At 48.7% G+C, this 19912-nt stretch overlaps 1 protein-coding gene across 1 annotated transcript; it reads left to right on the top strand.

Moving 5' to 3' along the window:
* The first annotated feature begins 636 nt into the window (after positions 1 to 636).
* On the top strand, positions 637 to 19104 carry SLC25A42 (solute carrier family 25 member 42). The gene is made up of 8 exons (XM_082495588.1): positions 637 to 699; positions 9488 to 9610; positions 10743 to 10854; positions 13193 to 13218; positions 14043 to 14209; positions 14858 to 14974; positions 15470 to 15621; positions 16455 to 19104. The coding sequence occupies exons 2-8, from the start codon at positions 9527 to 9529 to the stop codon at positions 16778 to 16780; spliced, it is 984 nt and encodes a 327-aa protein (XP_082351714.1). The 5' UTR covers positions 637 to 699; positions 9488 to 9526; the 3' UTR covers positions 16781 to 19104.
* Positions 19105 to 19912: the final 808 nt, after the last annotated feature.

Raw genomic sequence — 19912 nt, 5'->3', positions numbered from 1 at the left:
GGGTGCCCCACTTTGGGGCAGAGCAGGCAAGAAGAACTGCTGAAGAAACCCCGACATCCCTGTGGGTGCCCGGTGCTGGAGAGCAAACGCCATAGCTCTGGGGAGCACATTGGGTGCAGCCTGGTGCGCTCAGGCTCCGCGTTGCAGAGAGTCTGGGGTGGGCAGGAAAGCTTGGAGTTATTTTCCTTCCGCTTTAAACAAGCGTTGGTGGAGCTTGTAGCTCTGCTCTCTCGGATTTAACCCCTCACTGGGGAGCGGGGAAGGGACGGGTCCGGGCTGAGGGGCCGTGTGGGAGGCGGCTGCAGGCCGGGCATGGCCCACAGCCGTGCGGGACGGCTCAGGCACGGGACGCTGCCCCGGGAGGAGCCGAGCAGGGCCCCGGGGAAACCGAGCGGCAGAGCCCGGGCGCTGCGCGGGATCTGCGCGCCCCAGGGCCGGGCGCGCCCCGCCCGCTCCACACCGACCCGCGGCGCTCCGCCCTCGGCCGCGCAGCCCGCCCCTTCCCGCCATCGGTTGGCTGCCGTCAACGCCCGTCTGCGGCCGTGCAGCCAATCGCCGCGCACGGTACTGCCCCTGCCGCCACGATTGGCCGCGCGTCAGGCCAGGCCCCGCCTCCCGGGGGCGCAGCGGCGGAGGGGGAGGCCTTGGCGGCCGCGGGGAGACAGCGGCTGAGGCGGCGCCGAGCGCGGAGCGGAGCCGGTGAGTGCGGGGCGGCCCCGGGCCCCTCCGCCCGCGGCGGGCGCCGACACCCGCCCCGGGCGCCCTTCGCCGTGGCCTCCCCCCTGAGGACCGGGCGTCCCCGGGCCGTGTCGCGGCGTGCGGGGCCGTGTGACATTGCCGCGGCCTCCCGCGGGGTCACCGCCGCTTCGCCCCCGCCGTCTCCCTCTCTCCTCACCCGGCCGGGGGCGGGGGGAGGCTCTGGGCTTCTCCGGCCGGGCTTCAGTTCGGGGCAGCCGCGCCGGGAGCCGGCCCGCGGTGCGGGAGAGCGGCGTCGGCCTTTGCCGTGGTCACCGCCGAGCTGCGGCACCGCGCCGGAGGCCCTGCCCGGCCCCGGGTCGCGCTGCCCGGCCCCGGCCTGCCCGCCTTGCCTCCCCCGCTGGCCACTTGCCTGCCCACCTGCCTGCCCTGCCACCTTGCCAGCCTGTCCCACTCCCTTTCCCCTCCCCCGCCTGCTTTAGCTGCCCCCCCCCCCCCCCCCCCCCCCCGCCCGGTGCTGCCCCCCCGCCCGTCTCCTGCCCGCCGCCCCGCCAGCCGGTCCCGCTTCCCAGGTGTGAGGCGGGTGTCCGTGTCGAGCGCGTTCGGGCTCCTCTTCCCTTCAAAGCCCTTTGATCAAAGCCGAACCGGGATGAGCGCGTGTCTCCAGATGTGTGCGCGTCTCCAGATGTGTGCGCGTAGACGTGAGATGCGATTTGTTTGGTTTTTTTTTTTTTAAGTTGATGTGAACCTGAGAATAAGGCAAGCTCGCGTTTCTCTGCGGAGGGGTAGGTACCAGAGGGCGCGGAAGATGTTAAATGCAGATCTCTCCGTGTCTTCTGCTCCTCTCCTACTCCAGCACAAGCAAAAAGTTGCCGAGCAGGGCTGACTTCCCAGCTCTGCCTTCAAATGTGGAAATGGAGGAAGTGTCTCGGATTGGGTTTAAACTGTAACATAAAAAGACACATGGAAAATGCTGGAAATGATTGTGCGGGGTTAATGAATGCTGTCCCACCTTCTCTGCTGCAGCCAAACGTGTAGCTCGCGGTACCGCAGGCGTAGCAGTTGGTGCTGCCGTTGCGTTGTTGACCTTAAACCTGCGTTCCCCTAAAGTCTGGAGGGGTTGAAGATGTGTTTGCCTTTGCTGACTGTGTTTTTCCTGTTGGCTGTTAATTTAGCAAACTGTGTAAAGTGGGTTTGGAGTCTGCCATCACTTGGCTCTTTTTTTTTTGTGTTGGGTTCTTATGCTTCATGGTGGCATTAACGGCGAAGCTTTTTCTGGAGGTTGTGTGCTCCTGTGGTGTTTTTCTGTGGTTTGATGAATTTAGTGTGTTTTGAAAACATTCTGTTTTTTAAATGACTCTAGTTTGGGAGAAGGGGGTGTGTGTAAAGGAACAGAAGAGATGTCTGTGGGTGTTGGAAAACAGCGGAGGGAAGACAGACTGTGTAATAAGGGGACCAGAGGGTTGATATAATCATACCAACAACCTGCGGGTGAACCTATTTAAAAATAATCCTGTGATTGGGTGTCTAAAACACCAGGGCTGGATTCTAGGTAGCTCTGAGCATCTTTGCATCCTTCTAGAGCTGTGGATACTCAACACTTACTTTTCTTTCCCCCAGCAAATCAAGATCGTTGTTTTGGACCTCTGAGTGCTGGTCTTGAGGAGAGCCGCTGTGGAGGGGGGCACCGGGACTGTCCCCGGTGTTGGATTTCAGCAGGAACTCTCTGGCCCGGATGATTGCTTCAGGCAGGGGAGTTTTAGCTCTTGATAGCACAGCGGTATGGGTCAGGAGCTGCAAGGATTTCTTTTTGCTTGACCTGTAGCTCGTACACTGACTCAGGCAGTCCCCACTGCGAGTGCATGTTTCAGGCATATCTGCTGTGTTAAACTTTGCTTCGAGAGGTTAAATAAAACGTAAGGTGAGCACTAACGCAGCCTTGAGTGTGTGGTTACCTGGTGAAGCAGATGGGCTTGGTACAGGTCAGACAGGTTTGCTGTTAGAAAACAGCTCAGGAACTAGGAATGACTTTCTTCTAGTAACTTTGCTGCTAGCTGTAGGAAGATGCATTCAGGTTTTTACCATCCTTACGTGAAACTGATAGCAATACTTCACCCTGCAGTGCTGTTCTCCGTTTTCCAGGTGATAGTAAGTACTCCTGGTAGCTGCCTTAGGAAGGGAGATTACTTTTTGTGTTGTATGGAAAGGTGAACTGAAATGCAAACAGCTTACTCCAGGTCACGAAATAAATGAGTGTTGGAGGAGTTCTTTCTTCTCTAGTTGCGCTTTAAACATGTGGTTAATGATGAAGGTGTGTCTGTGTCATGCGTTAGTGCTGCTAGGTCCCAGTTACCCTAAGGTAATCACACTAATTGAAATCTGCAATGCTTTAGCTGAGCGGAGTTGATGCTTAACTTTGCATTAGTTTTTGTACGATTTGGAGCGAGTACGTGGGGTGGGCAACTCACTGCCAGGCATGACCGCGTACGGTCAGCATGGAAAGTGTTGCCGTTAGGAAACGACACCCCCTTGGCACGCGCATGGGTCGTTCTGCTTAATGATGGAAGGTTTTAGTTCTGTATTCTCCTTTTTTTCGTAGGCAATTTAAACTGCTGGGGTTTCAGAGCAGAGATTGTAATTATCAGTTATTGTGTTGAAATAGTTCCTGGCAAAGATTGCTCGTGTATTGACTGGGGGTTGCTTGTATTCCAAATAATCTGCTTGCACTCAGAAACTTCATCTCTGCTGGGATCTGACACTTTGGGACCTCGTGTGTGCCTGGGGTGACCTTCAGGTGACTATATCTGGGATCCACGGATGGGAAAGCGTGTATTTGTGTGGGCCTGCTGACCGAGAGGTCAGATGTAATATTTTATTGTCATTTCTTTATGACATTACCCTTGAGAAATAATTTTGGAGAGGAGTATTCAAGCTGGGAGGATGCTTGGGGTTTTGTGCGTGTGGTTGTGTGTTTTTCTGCCTCGTGTTCCTGGCGGGAGGCGATCGCTGTCTGACAGAGCGGGTTCAGCAGAGGGCCCCTCTCGCCCAGTCCCCTCGTGTCAGCGCTCCGTTCCCCCTCGGATAAAGCTGTTATCTGTCTTGCGGATAAGAACCGGTCTTCAGTTTTTGGCTGTGGGAAGCGTAGCTGAGGTGTTCCCAGCAACAGTCTCCTTTTAGCAACTGAAGAATGAAGCACTGTTTTTTCTTGCCAAGATTTTCTCTGTTGTGTGGCTCATGCCTTCCTTCCAAGCTTAGCTCAAAATGCGAGTCTCTTGGGCTCCTCAATAATACAGCTGGCTTTGCTAGCAGAGGGTTAGGTTTAACCATTTCTCGGGGTTCAGCAACCGGCTGCAGTCAATCTAAAACCACACAAAGAATTCCTATCTTTATCCGCAGTTTTATTGGCAGACTTGAGTTGTGTCTGGCTGAGGGAGGCGGGAGGAGCATTTGTTTTGTACTTTGGAGCTAAGAAAGCGTGTAAAAAAAATTAAACTCTTCCAGATATTGTAATTTAGTGAGTCTTTTGGTCAATGATTCTTTTCAAATCCTGCTAACAGTTTCTGTACAGACCTTTAAAGGAAGAAATGCAACGGACTATTCATAGCTAATGTTTTGGGCTGGGATTTGTACGCAGCTGAAAGATGAATGTGACTGAAGAGAGCTGAGTCTGCAGGGCATATCTGTGCTTGATTTTTAATGGCTTAATCAAACTGGAAGGCAAAGATGGACCTCAAGGGGCCATCTAGTTATGGTTCATCCCCCTGTTCGCAGTGTTTCAGCCCTTTTTTCTGTGATGCTTTTGCTCCAAGGGTGAATTTAAGGCTGCAGTAATCTCAGCCCTTACCACATCTCTCTCTCTGTCAGGCTCAATTGTTCGGTTTAACAATCGAAGGAAACCTAATTGAGCAATTTCCCTGGGTGCTGTTTAACTTCAGCCTGCCCAGGAAAATGCGTGAAAACTTCTGCAGGAGCTCTCTTGGTTTTCTTTTTTCTTCCCTAATTTAATTATATGCTTTCATTAGTGATGTTAATGACATAATAATAAAAAAAAAAAGAATTAGGAAGTAGGTAGCTGTTGAGTAAGGAGGGAAGCTGGTGGGTCTGGATGGAGTTATCCAAGTGACTTCACTTGAATGAAACTGAAATTCTGCCCCAGAGGTGAACTGTGACTTCATCCAAGTTCGTGTGACAGCAGTGTCGGAGCTATACGTGCGGTAGGTGTGGAGACAACTCCCAATTGTTGAATAAAAGTCTTCTAAGTTTCTGTATGCACCTTGTTTTGTCTCCTCAGTTTTGGTAATGATCAGAGGGAAGAGGATAGCAGGAGCAAGTGTCTTCTGTCTGTCTTATGGACGCAGCGTGTTTTGTGGGCATCGAGTCACAGCAGCTTTTCCTTGCTGAAACGGTGTGGGTTCGCCATTACCTGTCTGTCAGGCGCTCCCCTGTCCGGGGCTCTAAACTACTTTTGTAATTAGTGCTGCGGTTGTCCGAGGAAAAAGCAAACATTCCTTAGCAAATAGCTGCCGTCGGATCCAGATAGCTGACGGCGCTGTTTGCTTTGCAGTGTATCTGCTGTTCTTGCGGGATAGGTGATGTTCTTTCAGAAATCTTCGTGTTTTGCGACGGGTCTAAATTCCACTGGAGAATATCAGACAAACATGTTTTTTTTCAGCAATGACACGTTGCAAGCCGGGCTCTGGGCCGGCTGCCCGGGCTTCTCCTGTTCTCCGACTACGTTGTGATGTGACAACTGTCATGACTAGGTCAGCTTTTGTGCTTAAGGTATTTTTCTATTAACAGGTAGTTTCGGGTCTGCCCAGGTGTCAGCAGAATGGGAGTGGTTGGGGTGTCGGTGAAGCCTGGTGAGGATGGGCAGTGTGGTTTCTGCCTCCATCAGCTCAAACCCCAGATCTCCTCCTTCCTGCTGCTCCTGGAGGTCAGTGGTGTTGGTCTGCCACGGGAAAGTGTGCACGTAGCTGGCAAAATCCATAAAGGAGGAATTTCAGACTGGTCGTGCTTTAATGATGTGAAGCCAAACTTGTAAATACGGTTTAATTTTGAAATACGGAACTGTGTAATAATTTGCAAGCCTTTACTTTAGCCACGTGATTTTAATTGTCCACGCCCTAATTGGAGAATTCCTGCTTGTTTCAGAGTTGTGATGCTCATCTCTGAAACTCACTGGCTGTTCTGCTGAGGAACTCGTTATCTTAAGACTGTGCAATTTAAAGTGTGTTCAAATGAAACAGCTGAAATACAGCATCACGATTGGATTCACAAGTGGCTTGGACAGCCAGAGCTGTTTTTTCTCTGAACCCCCTCCCTGCTTTGGGCAATGAACTGGCACCTGCCTGGAAGGCATTCTTCCTCGTAGGTCGCTTTTATCATCGGAATAACTCGATTCTGTCTCGCCTGTCCTTTTAATCAAAATCACCACCAAGAAAAGCAGAATGTCTAAGTTGTCAGAGAGTCAATTTGACAGCTTGATTGAACTTGCTCAGGTATTCATTAAGTGCCGCTCGAGAGAGCCGGGAGGATGGAAAGGAAAGACTAACAATGCTCTGGTTTTTAATGTGCAGAGCATATTCTGTGCATCTCCTGGTATGCCGGGAATGGAACTTGTTTTGGCACACAGATGTTTGTGCGATTGCTCGAACACAGGCAGGATACCTAGAAAGAGTCCCGGGGCTCAGAGGACCGTCACAAACCCGACTGTCACAGCCAAGTTCATCAGTTTGAGGTGCCACTGCCAGAAACGAGGGGCGTGAGCCGCCCCGTTTTGCCGCTTGGTAAATCGGCTTTAACGTGTGTCCGTGCATCGGCACGGCTGAGTTACAGGCAGTGTTTTCTGATGGAGTTGAAACTGGATACCGGAGTAAGTGCTTTGTCCTTTCAATAAACTATCATGGGTTTTGTTGTAAAAGCACAGCGTATGTTACTCATTAAACCTCTTTAACTTTTGAACTCGCCTTCACCAGAAATTTTGCTTTCTGATTATATATGCTCTTAGGGGAACGCTTTGCTCTACAGCATGTGGTGCTGAGCAGTCTGGATCCAGATGTGTGACAAGGACATGCGTAACTACAATATAAATAACACAGAAGTGTGTTATAAAAAAAAAAATAAAATCTAATCCGCAGCTATTTTTTCTCTTGTTTCCTGTGGCTTTGTAAACATAAGTAATGACTGTGTATGGGGCTATACGAAATACGAGGATTTAAAAAATACCCAGCTGCTCCATGGTGGGTTTCAGTGGCTTACTTAATGAGGGAGTCAGATTGCTGTATATGCAAAATAATGTCTGGCTTCTAACGGCCGGGTGCTACAAATTCATGCGGAAACTTTAAAACAAAGCTTTGTTCTCTGTGGCTCCGATGTGCGTTATTGGTCGTAATAGCCAGAATTCACTTAATAACTCGCCGACATCAGAATCTAGCCCGACTCCAAAATAAAATAAAGCTGCATTGCTTTGCAGAGAGCAAATGTGAATAAAAATAATAAATGCTATTTTTACATTTAAACCTCTGCAAGTGTAGGGCCTATATTTATATAGAGTATGTGGGGAGTTTTAATATGTAAAATTGAGCATATAGACAGGTGTTTGTAAGATCAGGGCATTGGGCACTAAAAATAAAAAAAAAAGAACATCTCCAAATAGGATCAAAGAGAATATTGAGTAAATGGATATCATCTTTGTCCATGTGCATGTTCTAAAATATGTCCAGGCTTAATAGCATCAGTTTAGTTTGGAAAATTTCCTTTTAGTCATCTCTTTCTCAATCATCTTTCAAAATAAAGTTGCGTATTGCATTCCTAAGCTCTTTAGCATGATTTCTATTTTTGTGGGCTTATTTTTGGTAGAGATGAATCTGATGTTGTGACCTACATGTCTTTCTTTGAGATAGCTGGGGATAATAGCTCTACCTGTGATTTCTTTCAGGCTTCTGCTGAAAGGCGCTGTTTTACAGTACATTTTCCAGGTACATGAGATAAGAAGGAAGTAACTATGGAGAGTAATTAGAAATAATCAACAGTCTCTGATCTTCAAAGTAATTTAATGAACTGCTCCACTCTGTAGTGTTATCAATCATCTTTGGTCTTGATCCGTACGGGAGTTGTTGTGCACGTGGTCTGATGTGACTGAGCTTCGTGATAGAACTTTTTAAGTGCAAACGTTGATGCTGTTTGGGTCGTGCTTTGGACTCTCGGATGTTATCTTTCATTAAGATTTTGAGTTATTACTCTCTGAGCAACATCCTGCAATCTCCTCTTTCCGAAAACACCCTCAGGAGCTGTAAACTCATTGATACGCATCTTCCCAAAGCTCTAGGAAGCGATGTCTGGCATTAAAGGTACCCGGGTGTGTTTGTCCTCCCTTGGACTGAGCGTGCGGGTCGTGCGCAGCTTCATCATCCCAAACTGGTCGTGCAGGAATACAGACAAGGCTGATCTGTCTCCAGCTTTGCGTTAATGTCTCTGCCGCAACCAAGGGGTTTTGAAAATGAAGTCTGGCACTAATTTATGAGAGCGATGTGGGGGGAAAAAAAATAGGTCAGCAAGTATGAAAGGTGCTGACAAGCATATAATATCTAGAGATTGTTAAAAAGGGAAAAAAAAAATAATTTTAAGCTGGCCGTTCAAAGTAAGCAAGCTGCTGTGCCTGAGGTTTCCTGGGCATCGGAGCGGGGCAGAGGTGAAGTGACTTGCTGGAGGACACGTGAGACGGCTGTGGCAGAACCAGGGAGCAATTTGGGAATTCAGATTTCCTAATGCCACATTGCTTGAAAGGAGGGGAACGGAATGGCAATGTGGCTCTGCGAGCAGGTTTGGTGCTTAGAAAACGGACCTTTGTAGTCACACACTCCATTTGTGAATAGATTCAGAACTCGGAGCGGCTGCCTTTCTGCACTAAGTCAAGTTTTTCAAACTTTAGCTCTTTCATTTCTGCATGTTTAAGGCTGAAAAAAAAAAGCATCATAAAAAGCAGAAATATTAGTAGTTAGATGCTAAAGCAATAGCTTCTATTTAAAGCATTACCTCTGCCTTTATGCTCCGCAGCTGAGGTTAGGCTGACCTTGCCTTCCTTGAGGCAAGCGAGAGCATGTATCGCAGCAAGAAACATCTGTGCAAAGTGCCCTGATCCGCTGGCTACAAGCACATGTGCGCTGCGAGTGTGAAGAAAGGGGGTTCTGCAATCACTGATGTGCTGCTCTCCGTCAAATCGCTAGCGTCATCAAAATAGCCTTTCTGGCACGTGTGAGGCATTGGATCTGTCTCCTTCCTAAAATAACCTCCAATTGCTCATGGCAGGCTTTTGGGACTTACTGCTCTGACTATTTTTTCCATTTTGCAGGGCTGGGTTTTAAATTTCTGTATGCCGTCTCCAATATCTGGATGTTCAGCAGTCAGGCTTGAGTAGCAACCAAAATCCTCACTGTAAGCAATGGAAAAGGACAGAGCAGGTCCTGATTCTTCTTTCTAGAAACTGTGGATGTTTTGCTCTTGTAACTTGCAGCTGAGTGCCTTGTGGGGTGAAAAGAGTGAATATGATTGATGATGTGGTTTTTATGTGGTGCTAAAGTACCCCTCCACACATACACTTGCACCTTAAAGGGAGGAAATGGCAGTAGGATCCTGGAAATGCTCCTCAGCTTGGAGCTTGGGATGGGGTTTTCTTGCTGAAAATGGCATGGAAGTAGGTCGCTCTTCATTTCTGTACAAGTTTTTTTTATTACCTGTGTATTTCCTGCTTTTGACACTAATTCTTGCTTTGTTCTTGTTTTCAATTTAGGAGCCGTAGCTCTTCTGCCCACTTGTAAGTGCAACTGGTATGGGTAATGGTGTGAGAGAAGGTCAAGTGGATTTCCAACGGCAGGATGCGGAGCCAGTTACGTCAACCCATCTCCCATCAGAGGTGAGAGCAGATTGTTGGGTGTATGCAGTGGGTTTGAGAGAAGAGCTGCGTGGCTATTTTAGAAAGTAAACAGCTCAATGGAATTGCAGCAGCAGAGTCCTGAAAGAGCTGCAGCATACGTGCGAGCCACGTAACATGGAGCTTTTGGTTTCTCTGCGGGGAGCCGAGAACCAGAGTGTTCCAGCCCTCTGGAAAGAGGCTGGGCTTTGCTCGCGGCTGACAGGCAGGCAGGGCAGCGTTCCTTGGTCAAGGTTACGTCTTGTTATGTCTCCAGTGGCAGAGCTGGGAAGAGAGCCATAAGTCTTGGTTTCCCGGCTCTTGCTGCTGTTACGAGACTCCTGCTAGAAACATTGGAAGAGGCGCTGAACCTTGGTCTGATTTAGACCAAAACTCAGGCTGAAGTTCACACAGTGCTGCCTTCGCATGGCTGCCCTTGCGTTTAGCCCCGGACAGGCAAAGATTGGAATGGAAAATTGAACGGAACCACCTATTTTGGTAATAAAAATTAATTTTTAACTCTGAAACATTCTGAAGAAAGAAAAATGTTAACTCCCCTTCTCCATGAAAGCACAAAACATGTCAAAAGTTAACATTCTTAAGCCTTGTCTTGACTTGTCTTCTAGTCCGTAACCTTCACGGTGTTAGATTTCAAGTCATTTACTTGCTTTCTGCCCATGTGTTACGAGAAGATAGCTGCTTTATAAATATGAGCTGTGGCAAGAATGTCAATAACAAAACCACTTCCATTCCGTTTTTCGTAGTAGGAAACCTGTCTTGCTTTATTCTTAGGATCTTGGGAACAATGTGGAAACAGGGCTTGGGTGTCACTGGAAGGGCAAGAAAGAAACTTACCTTCTGTACATGGTTAAATCATGGGGAGGCAGTGGCTTAGCTTTTAGAAATCTTAATAGGGAGAAAACGGTACGTGTAAGAGGTGGCAGATCTTGGAACTTCGCATCTTGGCAGACGAGTCTAATCTTTGTTCTTCAGGATCTGACCAGGAATTTATTGTGCTTGAAATTTTGAATTTTGACCCAAGTCCTTGAGAGGGGGTAAATTCTGCAGCAAAGGTAAAATATGACCACTGTTGCTTAGGACTGAGTGCGTCATACCGAACAATGCTTTGTTCCAGGATAACCAGGAGAAAAAGAAAGTACTCAACTCCCTGATGTCTGGCGCATTGGCTGGTGCTGTTGCTAAAACCGCAGTAGCTCCACTGGATAGGACAAAAATCATGTTTCAAGGTGAGTCCCATTGGCTTTTGCAAAATGCTCTTACTTTATCGTTAGCAGAATCCAAAGCAGCTCCTCTGGTCTGCTCAGCCAGCCCGTTCCCCAGTGCTTTGCCCTCCTCCGGTCCGCAGAGACCTGGCAGGATGCAGACAGAAGGGTGACGTTACCACAGTGAATCGAGTCTAAAAACCTATTGTTTGGTTCTTGGTAGGATTATTGCAGGTGTCAATCAGCTGTGCATCTGGCCCGTACTGTTGGAGCCGAGTCTCGTGGTAGTCAGCAGGAGTTTTGCTATTTCAGTGTAACGCGGATGCACGTATTGCTGGTGCGAGACAATGCCTGTGGCTGAGGAACATCAGCTCTGCCACGTGTATTCTGGGACATAAGGCAGAGTTTTGGAGCGCAGAGTAAATAACCACCGCAAAGGCAGCACTTGAGGGGGTGGTTGGTAACACTCCGGATTCCTGTGTCTATGCAGTTTGGAGAAATAAGGTGGGGAGGGGAAAGGAGCGCTACAGGGAGATGTGGTGACACCGGAGGGAGGTAATAGAGCTGTTCAAGTTTCTGGCTAAAGGCTGGCTGCCAGGCTGTGCCCGCTCAGATGTAGGTGGGCTTTTCGGCTAAGATGCGTGGTGTTGCAGCTGAATTGTTTTGGTTCCAGTTGAAGTTACTGATGAAAAGTACCGCGAGAGGCGTTGAAGCTGGCGTACCCCGCTTTGTGCTGCTTTTGTACCCCTTTTTGGAGCCTGGAAAGTGCGTAGCTGGAAATGAAATTCAGCTAATTGGAACAGAAAATTCTCACATGGTTAGTGGGATTTGGGACTCAGCCCCATCACGGGCTCTGTTCGGTTCCCCTGTGTCAGCGCAGGAGCCGTCAGCGGCGCTGGCTGTCCCGCAGGGAAGAGCGCAGACAGTTAATACAGTAGACATTTGGTGAGGCCGAGAATTTTAAATCTGGTTGACATCCCAGATTAAATGAATTGGGTGGGTTTAATCTAATCCCTGGATGCGATTTAATTTTGAATTGACTTTCATTTGACATGATTTTCGTTCTCAGCGTAGCAGGGGCCGAGGTCTGGAAGAGCGGGGATATCTAGATCAGGGAGCTAAAGCCTGGGCTGGCCGCGGGCTGCCACGGCGTCTGCGCAGCCGTGCGTACGTGCTGTGCTTCCCCACCAGAACAAACACGGTAGTTCATCTGAGGTTGGAAATGTCAGGATCAGAGGTGAGATGGAAACGGCAGAACTGGGGTGAGGCAACAGCTGTCTGTATAAATCACCGTTAATTTGTACAGCCTTACGTTTATAAAAAGACCTGTTTGGTTTGGCCCATTAAACTTGCTGCAAAGGATATGATTAAAGCTTGCCTGTTCTGACCAATTTCTTACTATCTAATGGATTTCTTGGTCTTTTGCTCTCCTAAAGGTTTTTACTCTGGGGCCTCTCCCTTTTCTGTGAAGAGGGAAAGCGTCTTGGGGTCATACGAGCTAGGAAGGTTGTCCCTTGAACTAGAGACTGAACAGTTTTCCTGTGGGAGAGGGGAAAAGAGCTCTTTTCCATCGCCGAGCCAGCTGCAATTGGTTATTGAGGTGTTTTTCTTTATTTAAAAAAAGAAAAAAAAGTGTTGAATTGCATAAAGGAGCAACATGGTGAAAATGTATTTGCATGTGATTGTTTGATACACTTGAGAGGTTACAAGTCTCAAAGGAGTTTGAAAGAAACTACAATAGACACTTAATTGGAACCATGTTTCATTAGTGTTGCTGTTTGGGTTTTAGCCTGGGTGTCCTTCCTGCTGGAGGAATGTTACAAAACAGAGCTGCTGTATGCCAAGTAAATCTCGCTTCCAAATGCCTTGCGTATTACATAGTTAAAGAGATGCTGTCAGTTTGAATGGATGCAAGAAGAGAAACTGAGCGTTCGTTTGAGTTTTGCTGGGATGAAACCATTCTTGCGTGGAGCCTCGCTAAACAGACCCGTTCTTTGCGGCATTCTGGCATTAGGCTGGAACCTGCGCGTGGAAATGCTCTACTAAAATAAGTGGTCGGTGCAGTTTTGCAGCGTTTTATTTTTGTTATTATTATTTATTCATTTATTTTTAGTGTTTTAAAGTAAGAAGTGTGACAGAAACTGAGCGTTTTCATAACAGTAGGTGGAAAAATAAACTTATGTGCTAAAGAGAGTTTGGGAGCTCTTACCTTTAGAAAGTCTTTGTTTATTATAAAGAATCTCTATTTTCTTTCGTATTAATTCTTTTGCTTCTATTTTTATCCCTCAGATAAAATGCCTGTATGGTTTATTTGATCCATCTAAATGTATTGCAAGGCCTAATGCTCGTTTTTTCTTTTTAGTGTCTTCAAAAAGATTTTCTGCCAAGGTGAGGTGATGTGTCTGTCTCCTGTTGACCTGAAGTGTTTGATTAATGGTAGTACTAGCCCTAACAGCATCTTCCATTTGTATTTATTTACCTTCCTTGCTTGGGTTTTATTAGCAGCACTCATAGTGAAAGAGCATAGAGGGAAAGACTGGAAACAGTATTGTTTATAGCACTCCTTAGGACAGCGCTCTTGTGTTTTTGTGCAGCACGGAGGGGCCTCAGTCCTCATTCGTACTCCAGGTTCTACCTGTGACACGACAGCAAATGTTGTAGCATCGCTCAGGGCTTTGTTTTATTCGACCTTTTCCTTGAGTGGCTTTCTTTCCCCCTACCACCGTTGGAATTGTTGCAGAGTATATAGGAAATTTGAATCCGGGAGCTGATCGCTGTCGTGGCTTGCTGAATGTTTTGTTGCATGTGCATTATGGCTGTTCCGTGTGTGCTGTGCTAATGTGTGTCATCCAAATGTTTCTGTCTCATACTAAGAAGATTAATTTGGGTTGATAAATGGCTTGTGCAAACAGCAGTCCAGCTCTGTGCCCTGCCCTCGGAGGGGAAAATGAAGATATCTTGAATGTAAAACTCTGTATTCCTGACTCCGGTTCTTTTTCGCTCTAATGTATCTGTTTCAGTCTCCCCAGAGAAGACGTTTTAGTTGTCTTAGTCAGGGTTGCGAGCATAAACAGCTGCTATCAGCTTGCCGTGGTTGGGGTGGGAAGGAGGGTTTGGAGAGGTTAAGCTATAGGGTCACCTTTTCCCCCTCTATTGTTTGGAGTCCCTCTTATCATGATCTCCCTGTCTGACCTTTGATCCGTTGCCTGCAGGAAGCCTACAGGCTGATTTATCGCACCTACCTCAATGAAGGCTTCTGGAGTCTCTGGCGGGGGAACTCAGCCACCATGGTCCGTGTCATCCCTTACGCTGCCATTCAGTTCTGTGCGCACGAAGAGTACAAGCAGCTCCTGGGGAGTTACTACGGCTTCCAGGGAAAGTAAGATGCAGCGTGGCTTTGATTCTTGCAGAGGAGGATGGAGCAGTTTGTGGGACCATATAGACTATTGGGAGGGAGCCCGTTTCTCGGCTTTGTGCATGCCTGCTGAGTCCAAAGCTCTTGGTACAGAGTTGTGCCGGCCCCTCTCGCGACGGCTCTGCAGAACAGGGGGAGTGAGGGGTCTAAGCAAAGGGCTGGGCTTCTCGTCTGGCACAGGGGAGATCTTTGCGAGAAGACGACCCTGTCTTCTAGAGGCGTGAGCAAGAAGTGGCCTAGACGTTGAGTTCGCACTTGCCTGTGCTGAGAGTGGGCAGGCAAAACAAAGAGCTTTTCTTTGCAGGAGAAGCAACAAGACCCAGCCTTGTGCTGTTACCTGAGCTGTGCGTGTGGCCTGAGCCTCTCGCTCTTGGGCACGTACTGGCTGAGCCACCCCGAGTCAGGCTTGCTGTCCTCAACCGAGATTTTCTCAAAGCCTCTGTCTCGAAGGGCTGTGGCAAACCACAGCGGCTTCAACCCCCCCCACCCCACTCTTCAGTGCACAGGCAGGGAAGGGACTCGGTAGCTGATAGAGTAGAGCCGTGCTCAAAAGCCACGTAGTGTTTCCATCTCCAGGTGATCTGTTTGGTCTCTTCTCTCACCTTACTTTAGAGCGCTGACACCCTTTCCTCGATTCATTGCCGGCTCTCTGGCAGGCACAACGGCTGCCATGTTAACCTACCCCTTGGATATGGTCCGTGCTCGAATGGCTGTCACGCCGAAGGAGATGTAAGTGCCTAACGAAAGCAAGTACAAGCACCACGAACAAACGCAGAACTTTTTTTTTTAAGGTCAGATGACTTTATCCCCGTTTTCTGGGTCACTTCTTGCTCGGAGCCTTTGGTGTAATAAACCTCTTACTGATGGGGTCTGAGCACTGATTAAATGACCGGAGCCCTGGTGAGCCCAGGGGCTGGAAGGAGATGGATACCGAAAGAACTCACTAGGAAAAACCCGCGTGTTGGTTCTTTGGGAGACCAGCTGGCACAACGCCTCTGCCAGAGATCTGACAGACAGGGTGGCGTGTTGTGGTAGGGCTGTAGGAGAGCTGGTCGCCGGCTTCTCCATTTGCAGACAGGCTTCTGAAATCCCTTCTGAGCTGTTTGATGAGCTCAGGGCCGAATTAATTAATTGCTAATACTTCAGAAAGTCCTGTTGGAAATAGTACTGGTGTGTGCAGTTGCTAACCAGCGCAGATTTGGTTTTCCTGTCTCCACGTGCTAGGTACAGCAACATCGTTCATGTCTTCATCCGAATATCCCGAGAGGAAGGGCTGAAAACTTTGTATAGGGGATTTACACCAACCATCCTCGGAGTGATTCCGTATGCTGGGCTTAGCTTCTTCACCTACGAGACATTGAAGAAACTACATGCAGGTAAAGGCAACTTGGTTTGCTTTCAAATGAAACTTAAACCCTTCTGTGATTCTGTGCTGGAGCCCCTCTGCTGGGAAGACAGGCTGGGAGAGTTGGGGGGGTTCAGCCTGGAGAAGAGAAGGCTCCAGGGAGACCTCAGAGCCCCTTCCAGTGCCTAAAGGGGCTCCAGAAGAGCTGGGGAGGGACTTTTTACAAGGTCACGTAGTGATGGGGCAAGGGTGAATGGCTTCAAACTGGAAGAGGGGAGATTGAGATGAGATCTGAGGAAGAACTTTTTGGTTGTGCTGGCGGTGAGCCCCTGGCGCAGGGTGCACCGAGAAGCTGTGGCTGCCCCATCCCTGGAGGTGTTCAAGGCCGGGTTGGACGGGGCTTGGGGCAACCTGGGCTGGGGGGAGGTGTCCCTGCCCGGGGCAGGGGGTGGCACTGGGTGGTCTTCAAGGTCCCTTCCAACCCAAACCATTCTATGGTTCTATGTAGGCTTTTGGCCAACTTGAGATGTTTGAATTGAGCGGTGCAAGTCCTTTTCCTGGCCTTGAAGCCAACTGCACGGTTCTGTGCTTGTGGAGGATGCCTTGTGCCTCCCTCTCTCCAACTCCAGGCCATGAAGAAGGCAAGCAGCAGAAAAGCAGTCTCTCTGCCTCGCAGAGGAGCAAGAAGGTGCAAGTCCTGGGTGCAGGAGCACTTGGTTGCGTACCAAGTCAGCTAACAACCAAGTTGGGAACAAAATCTCTGGAGCTTTGGCACTCGGCACTCTCTGGCTCTCGGCCTACTTGACCTTAATCATGTGTTTATTACGAGACGCTTTCTACACTCCGCTACTTTCTCTTTCCCAGATCACAGTGGGAAATCGCAGCCATCCCCTCCGGAGCGGCTTTTGTTTGGTGCCTGTGCGGGCTTGATTGGCCAGTCAGCTTCTTACCCCCTGGATGTGGTTCGCCGACGCATGCAGACGGCGGGGGTTATGGGACACACGTACAGTTCCATCCTTCTCACCATGCAGGAGATTATAAGAGAAGAGGGACTAATCCGTGGCTTGTACAAAGGACTCAGCATGAACTGGGTCAAAGGTCCAATTGCAGTGGGAATAAGCTTCACAACCTTTGACCTGACGCAGATCCTTCTCCGTAAATTACGGCACAGCACTAATGTTGAAAGGTAGTAGCTTAATCCCCACAGCCCTTGCTGGGGAAACGTACAACACGTGTAGAAAGAGCAATGTTAGCGTTCCCTCACTTTGTACGTGCTCTCCTGCAGCTGAGAACTTACCTTTCTTGTTTGTTTTTTTGATTGGTATTTTTTCTGTTGTTGTTTTTTTTTTTTTTCTTTTTAATGAGCCTCCGAGTTATTTGGAAACCTCGACCTGAAACTAACCGTCTCCTAAACAAAATTCTTCTTACAATTCTGCAGAACCGAGTCCTCTAAAGTAGCTGCCTCACCCTTCTGTTTTACTCTTGGATACCGGGAGCGGAGCCTCTCAAACAAACGTGTGCTGCTGCCGGCTCCTCACCTGGTCTCTGTGGGCAGATGAAGTGGTGGATGATGAGAGAGAGGACTCGGTGCTGTTGGAATGAACTCCTGGATCTGGGAAGTGACTGCTGCTCCTGGGAGGCAGTTCTTCGTTACTGAGCACGTGTTAGCTGGAGGCAGTCTGCCAAGTGCAATATTCCAGTTGGTCTGTAGGGAATTCCAGATCCCTCTGACCCGTAAGCGTCAGTCTCCATAAACCAGGACACAGCAGGATTTAATAGGTCCGGGTCACTTCTTTTGTCTGGAAGCTGAACATGAGCTCCGGCTGGAAATGCTGCCGTTTTCCAAATCCTCTTCTCATTTCTGGGTTGAGTTGCGTAAAATATCCCCTGCTTGCTCTGTCCCTCTGAGATTACCAAAGACTGGAGAGAGCAGGGGAGGAAAGCCCTGAGCGGTTTTGTAAATCGAATGCTCGTGTTTGTTGTCAGTGTTGTTGAGTAGGGGCTGTGCCTGGATTCACAAACTGGATTGAGTCGAACTGCAGTAGTGCTTTCGGGCCACCCAAAACCCTTCCGTTGTTGTCGCAGTCTTAAAGGCAGTGTTTGCTGAGGGGTTTGGCAGACTGTCGCGTAGACGCACTAGAAAAGGAAGTGTTACATACTTAAAATGTAAGCAGTTTTATCCTTCAGTATTATTGTTGCGGCTTTATGCACGATGCCAGAACAAACATCTCGAAGACGCCCGTGTGATTTCGCTGTCCCGAAAGGCTGCTCACGCCCGGAGGATGCAGCCTGGTAGCTGGCTCAAGCTGCTGGCGCCGCTTCTGAACATCCTTGTTGTCTTTTGGTGCCTGCTGTGTAGGTTGCGTCACTTCCCTTCGTTAGTCCACATCTAAGCCCGCTTGATTTTATTCCTAGAGTTCTTCTGGACCAACTGGGTCCGTGGGAGAATGGGCTTTGCAGCCAGTATTTACCCTTCAGAAATTATATATAGTGCCAATCATTGCCGGTTGCAATTTGAAAATGAACGGTGAAGTACCTTGCAGAGTTTCTGTTTCAAATCTGAGTTCAGGGAAATGGAGATTTGGGGGTGGTTTTGTTTTATGTTCCATTCCTATATTAAATTTGGAGTGCAAGAGAGGTCAGAGCGAACTTTAGACTTCTCTGAGAATCAGATTACATAAGCCAAGATTCAAAATCCCTCTCCAGCTGATACAGTCCATAATGTATAAAATAAAAATAAGGCATAACTTAAAAGCTGTCCTTTTCTGGTGTACGTTAGCTGTTGTAGTTTGAGCCTTGTGCCACGGCTTTATTAACGGGAATGGAGGTAATTGCACAATTGGTAGAAATAGCTTTCTCCTTTCTTTTGTCTTTGCACTTGCTCTTTGGAGCGTAACTCGCTTCTCATGCCAAATACTTCCCCAGGAATTGAGCACCTACACTTCCATTTTGTGGACGTGGCGGAGAGCCAGCCTACTGAAGTATGAGCGTGCACGTTGTTCCCAGAACACGTGGGATCCATCGTACTTCAATGGTTGTGCATGGGCGAGGTATTCACCTCCGTAACTTCTGCCTCCGAGCCCACAAATCGCGATTTCCGTTGCGAAACTTGACTGCAGTCACTGATTTACCTTGTAATTAAAGAAATGTTAGGTGGTGGTGTTTTAAGAGTCTTTAGAGATGATAGCCATGAATTCTCTGTGTGTTTTGCTCCCAGCACTAATGGAAGATGATGATCAGCTGTTCGCTTTGTTTGAGTGAAATTTTGTTTAGTCCTTTGCAAGAGCTCGGATTTCTTTTCTCCAATGGAGAAGCCGATTACTGCTGTTCTTGTCTTTATCTTGTCCGGCCCAGTGAGGGAATACTGAGGGAATGCTCCTACCACAAAAGTGAGGTTACAGCCCAGCAAGCAGCTATGTCAGCAGTTGGCTGTGCGTACAGGCGTGGACGTGTGTCTGTCGGTGTGTACAATCCATGCCAAGTTCTCTCTCGGCTTGGAGGCCGCCAGTTCAAAGCGCGGTCCTTTCTGCGCAGCCGGTGGGCACTAGATGAAGCCGAGGGGCAGCTGAACTGTGGCATCCAAGTTAGAGCGGGCTCCTTCGCTCCGCGGTACGGTAGGTCGTCTCGGAGGCAAGCGCAGCAGACCTTGTCTTATGAGATGTTGAGCATCACTGAACCCCTATGGCAACAGAGGTGGCTTAATTCCTCCTGGGTCCTGGCTGGGAAAGGATTTACACTGGATGACGAGCCTCTTGTCCGGGACTGAATGGGAGGGCAGATCTGCACGGGGCACCTTCTGCCACGTCAGGAGCGCGGCTAGCGTGTTAAACGAAGGGGAAGCCTGGGGAGGAGGCAGGTTCTGCCTGGCTGACCCTGGCATCGTCCACCTTGCAGCCGAAACGCGGCGTGGGCGGCTCATCTAGCGCTCCCTGCGCTGAGAAACAGGACCTGAAGCACAGCCGGACTTGGGGGCATTGGGCTCAGCTAAGATGGTCCGTAATTAGCAGCTGCACCTGATTTTAATTCAGTGGAATTTTAGCCAAACACATTCTTCCAAGTTTTGCAGGCTGAGTGTTTGTTCAGAGACGGATCTTTGAATTCAGTCTGTAATGGTTTTGGTGCTTTTGTTTCTTGGGCAAAAGTGGTCAGAGAGAGTGTGTGTTACTGCTTTGGGTTGGTTTAAATGGCTTTTTTTTTTTTTTTTTCCCCTTCATTTTTCTTTTCCGATTTGAATGTAGAAAAGGGGAAACAGAGTGTTCTCTTCCCTTCTCTTAATCCTTGCATGAATTGAGACATGTTCCAGATCTCTCTGCTGCCTGGAA

Source organism: Vanellus vanellus, assembly GCF_965231255.1.
Source record: "Vanellus vanellus genome assembly, chromosome: 25".
NCBI lineage: Eukaryota > Metazoa > Chordata > Aves > Charadriiformes > Charadriidae > Vanellus > Vanellus vanellus.
This window is presented reverse-complemented; position numbering and strand designations above follow the sequence as displayed.

Excerpts from the sequence above, each read along its gene's own strand:
- SLC25A42 (XM_082495588.1), top strand. The coding sequence starts at position 9,527 with ATGGGTAATGGTGTGAGAGAAGGTCAAGTGGATTTCCAACGGCAGGAT. Across the intron at positions 9,611-10,742 it reads CAACCCATCTCCCATCAGAG|GATAACCAGGAGAAAAAGAA; the intron begins GTGAGAGCAGAT and ends GCTTTGTTCCAG. Across the intron at positions 14,975-15,469 it reads GCTGTCACGCCGAAGGAGAT|GTACAGCAACATCGTTCATG; the intron begins GTAAGTGCCTAA and ends TCCACGTGCTAG.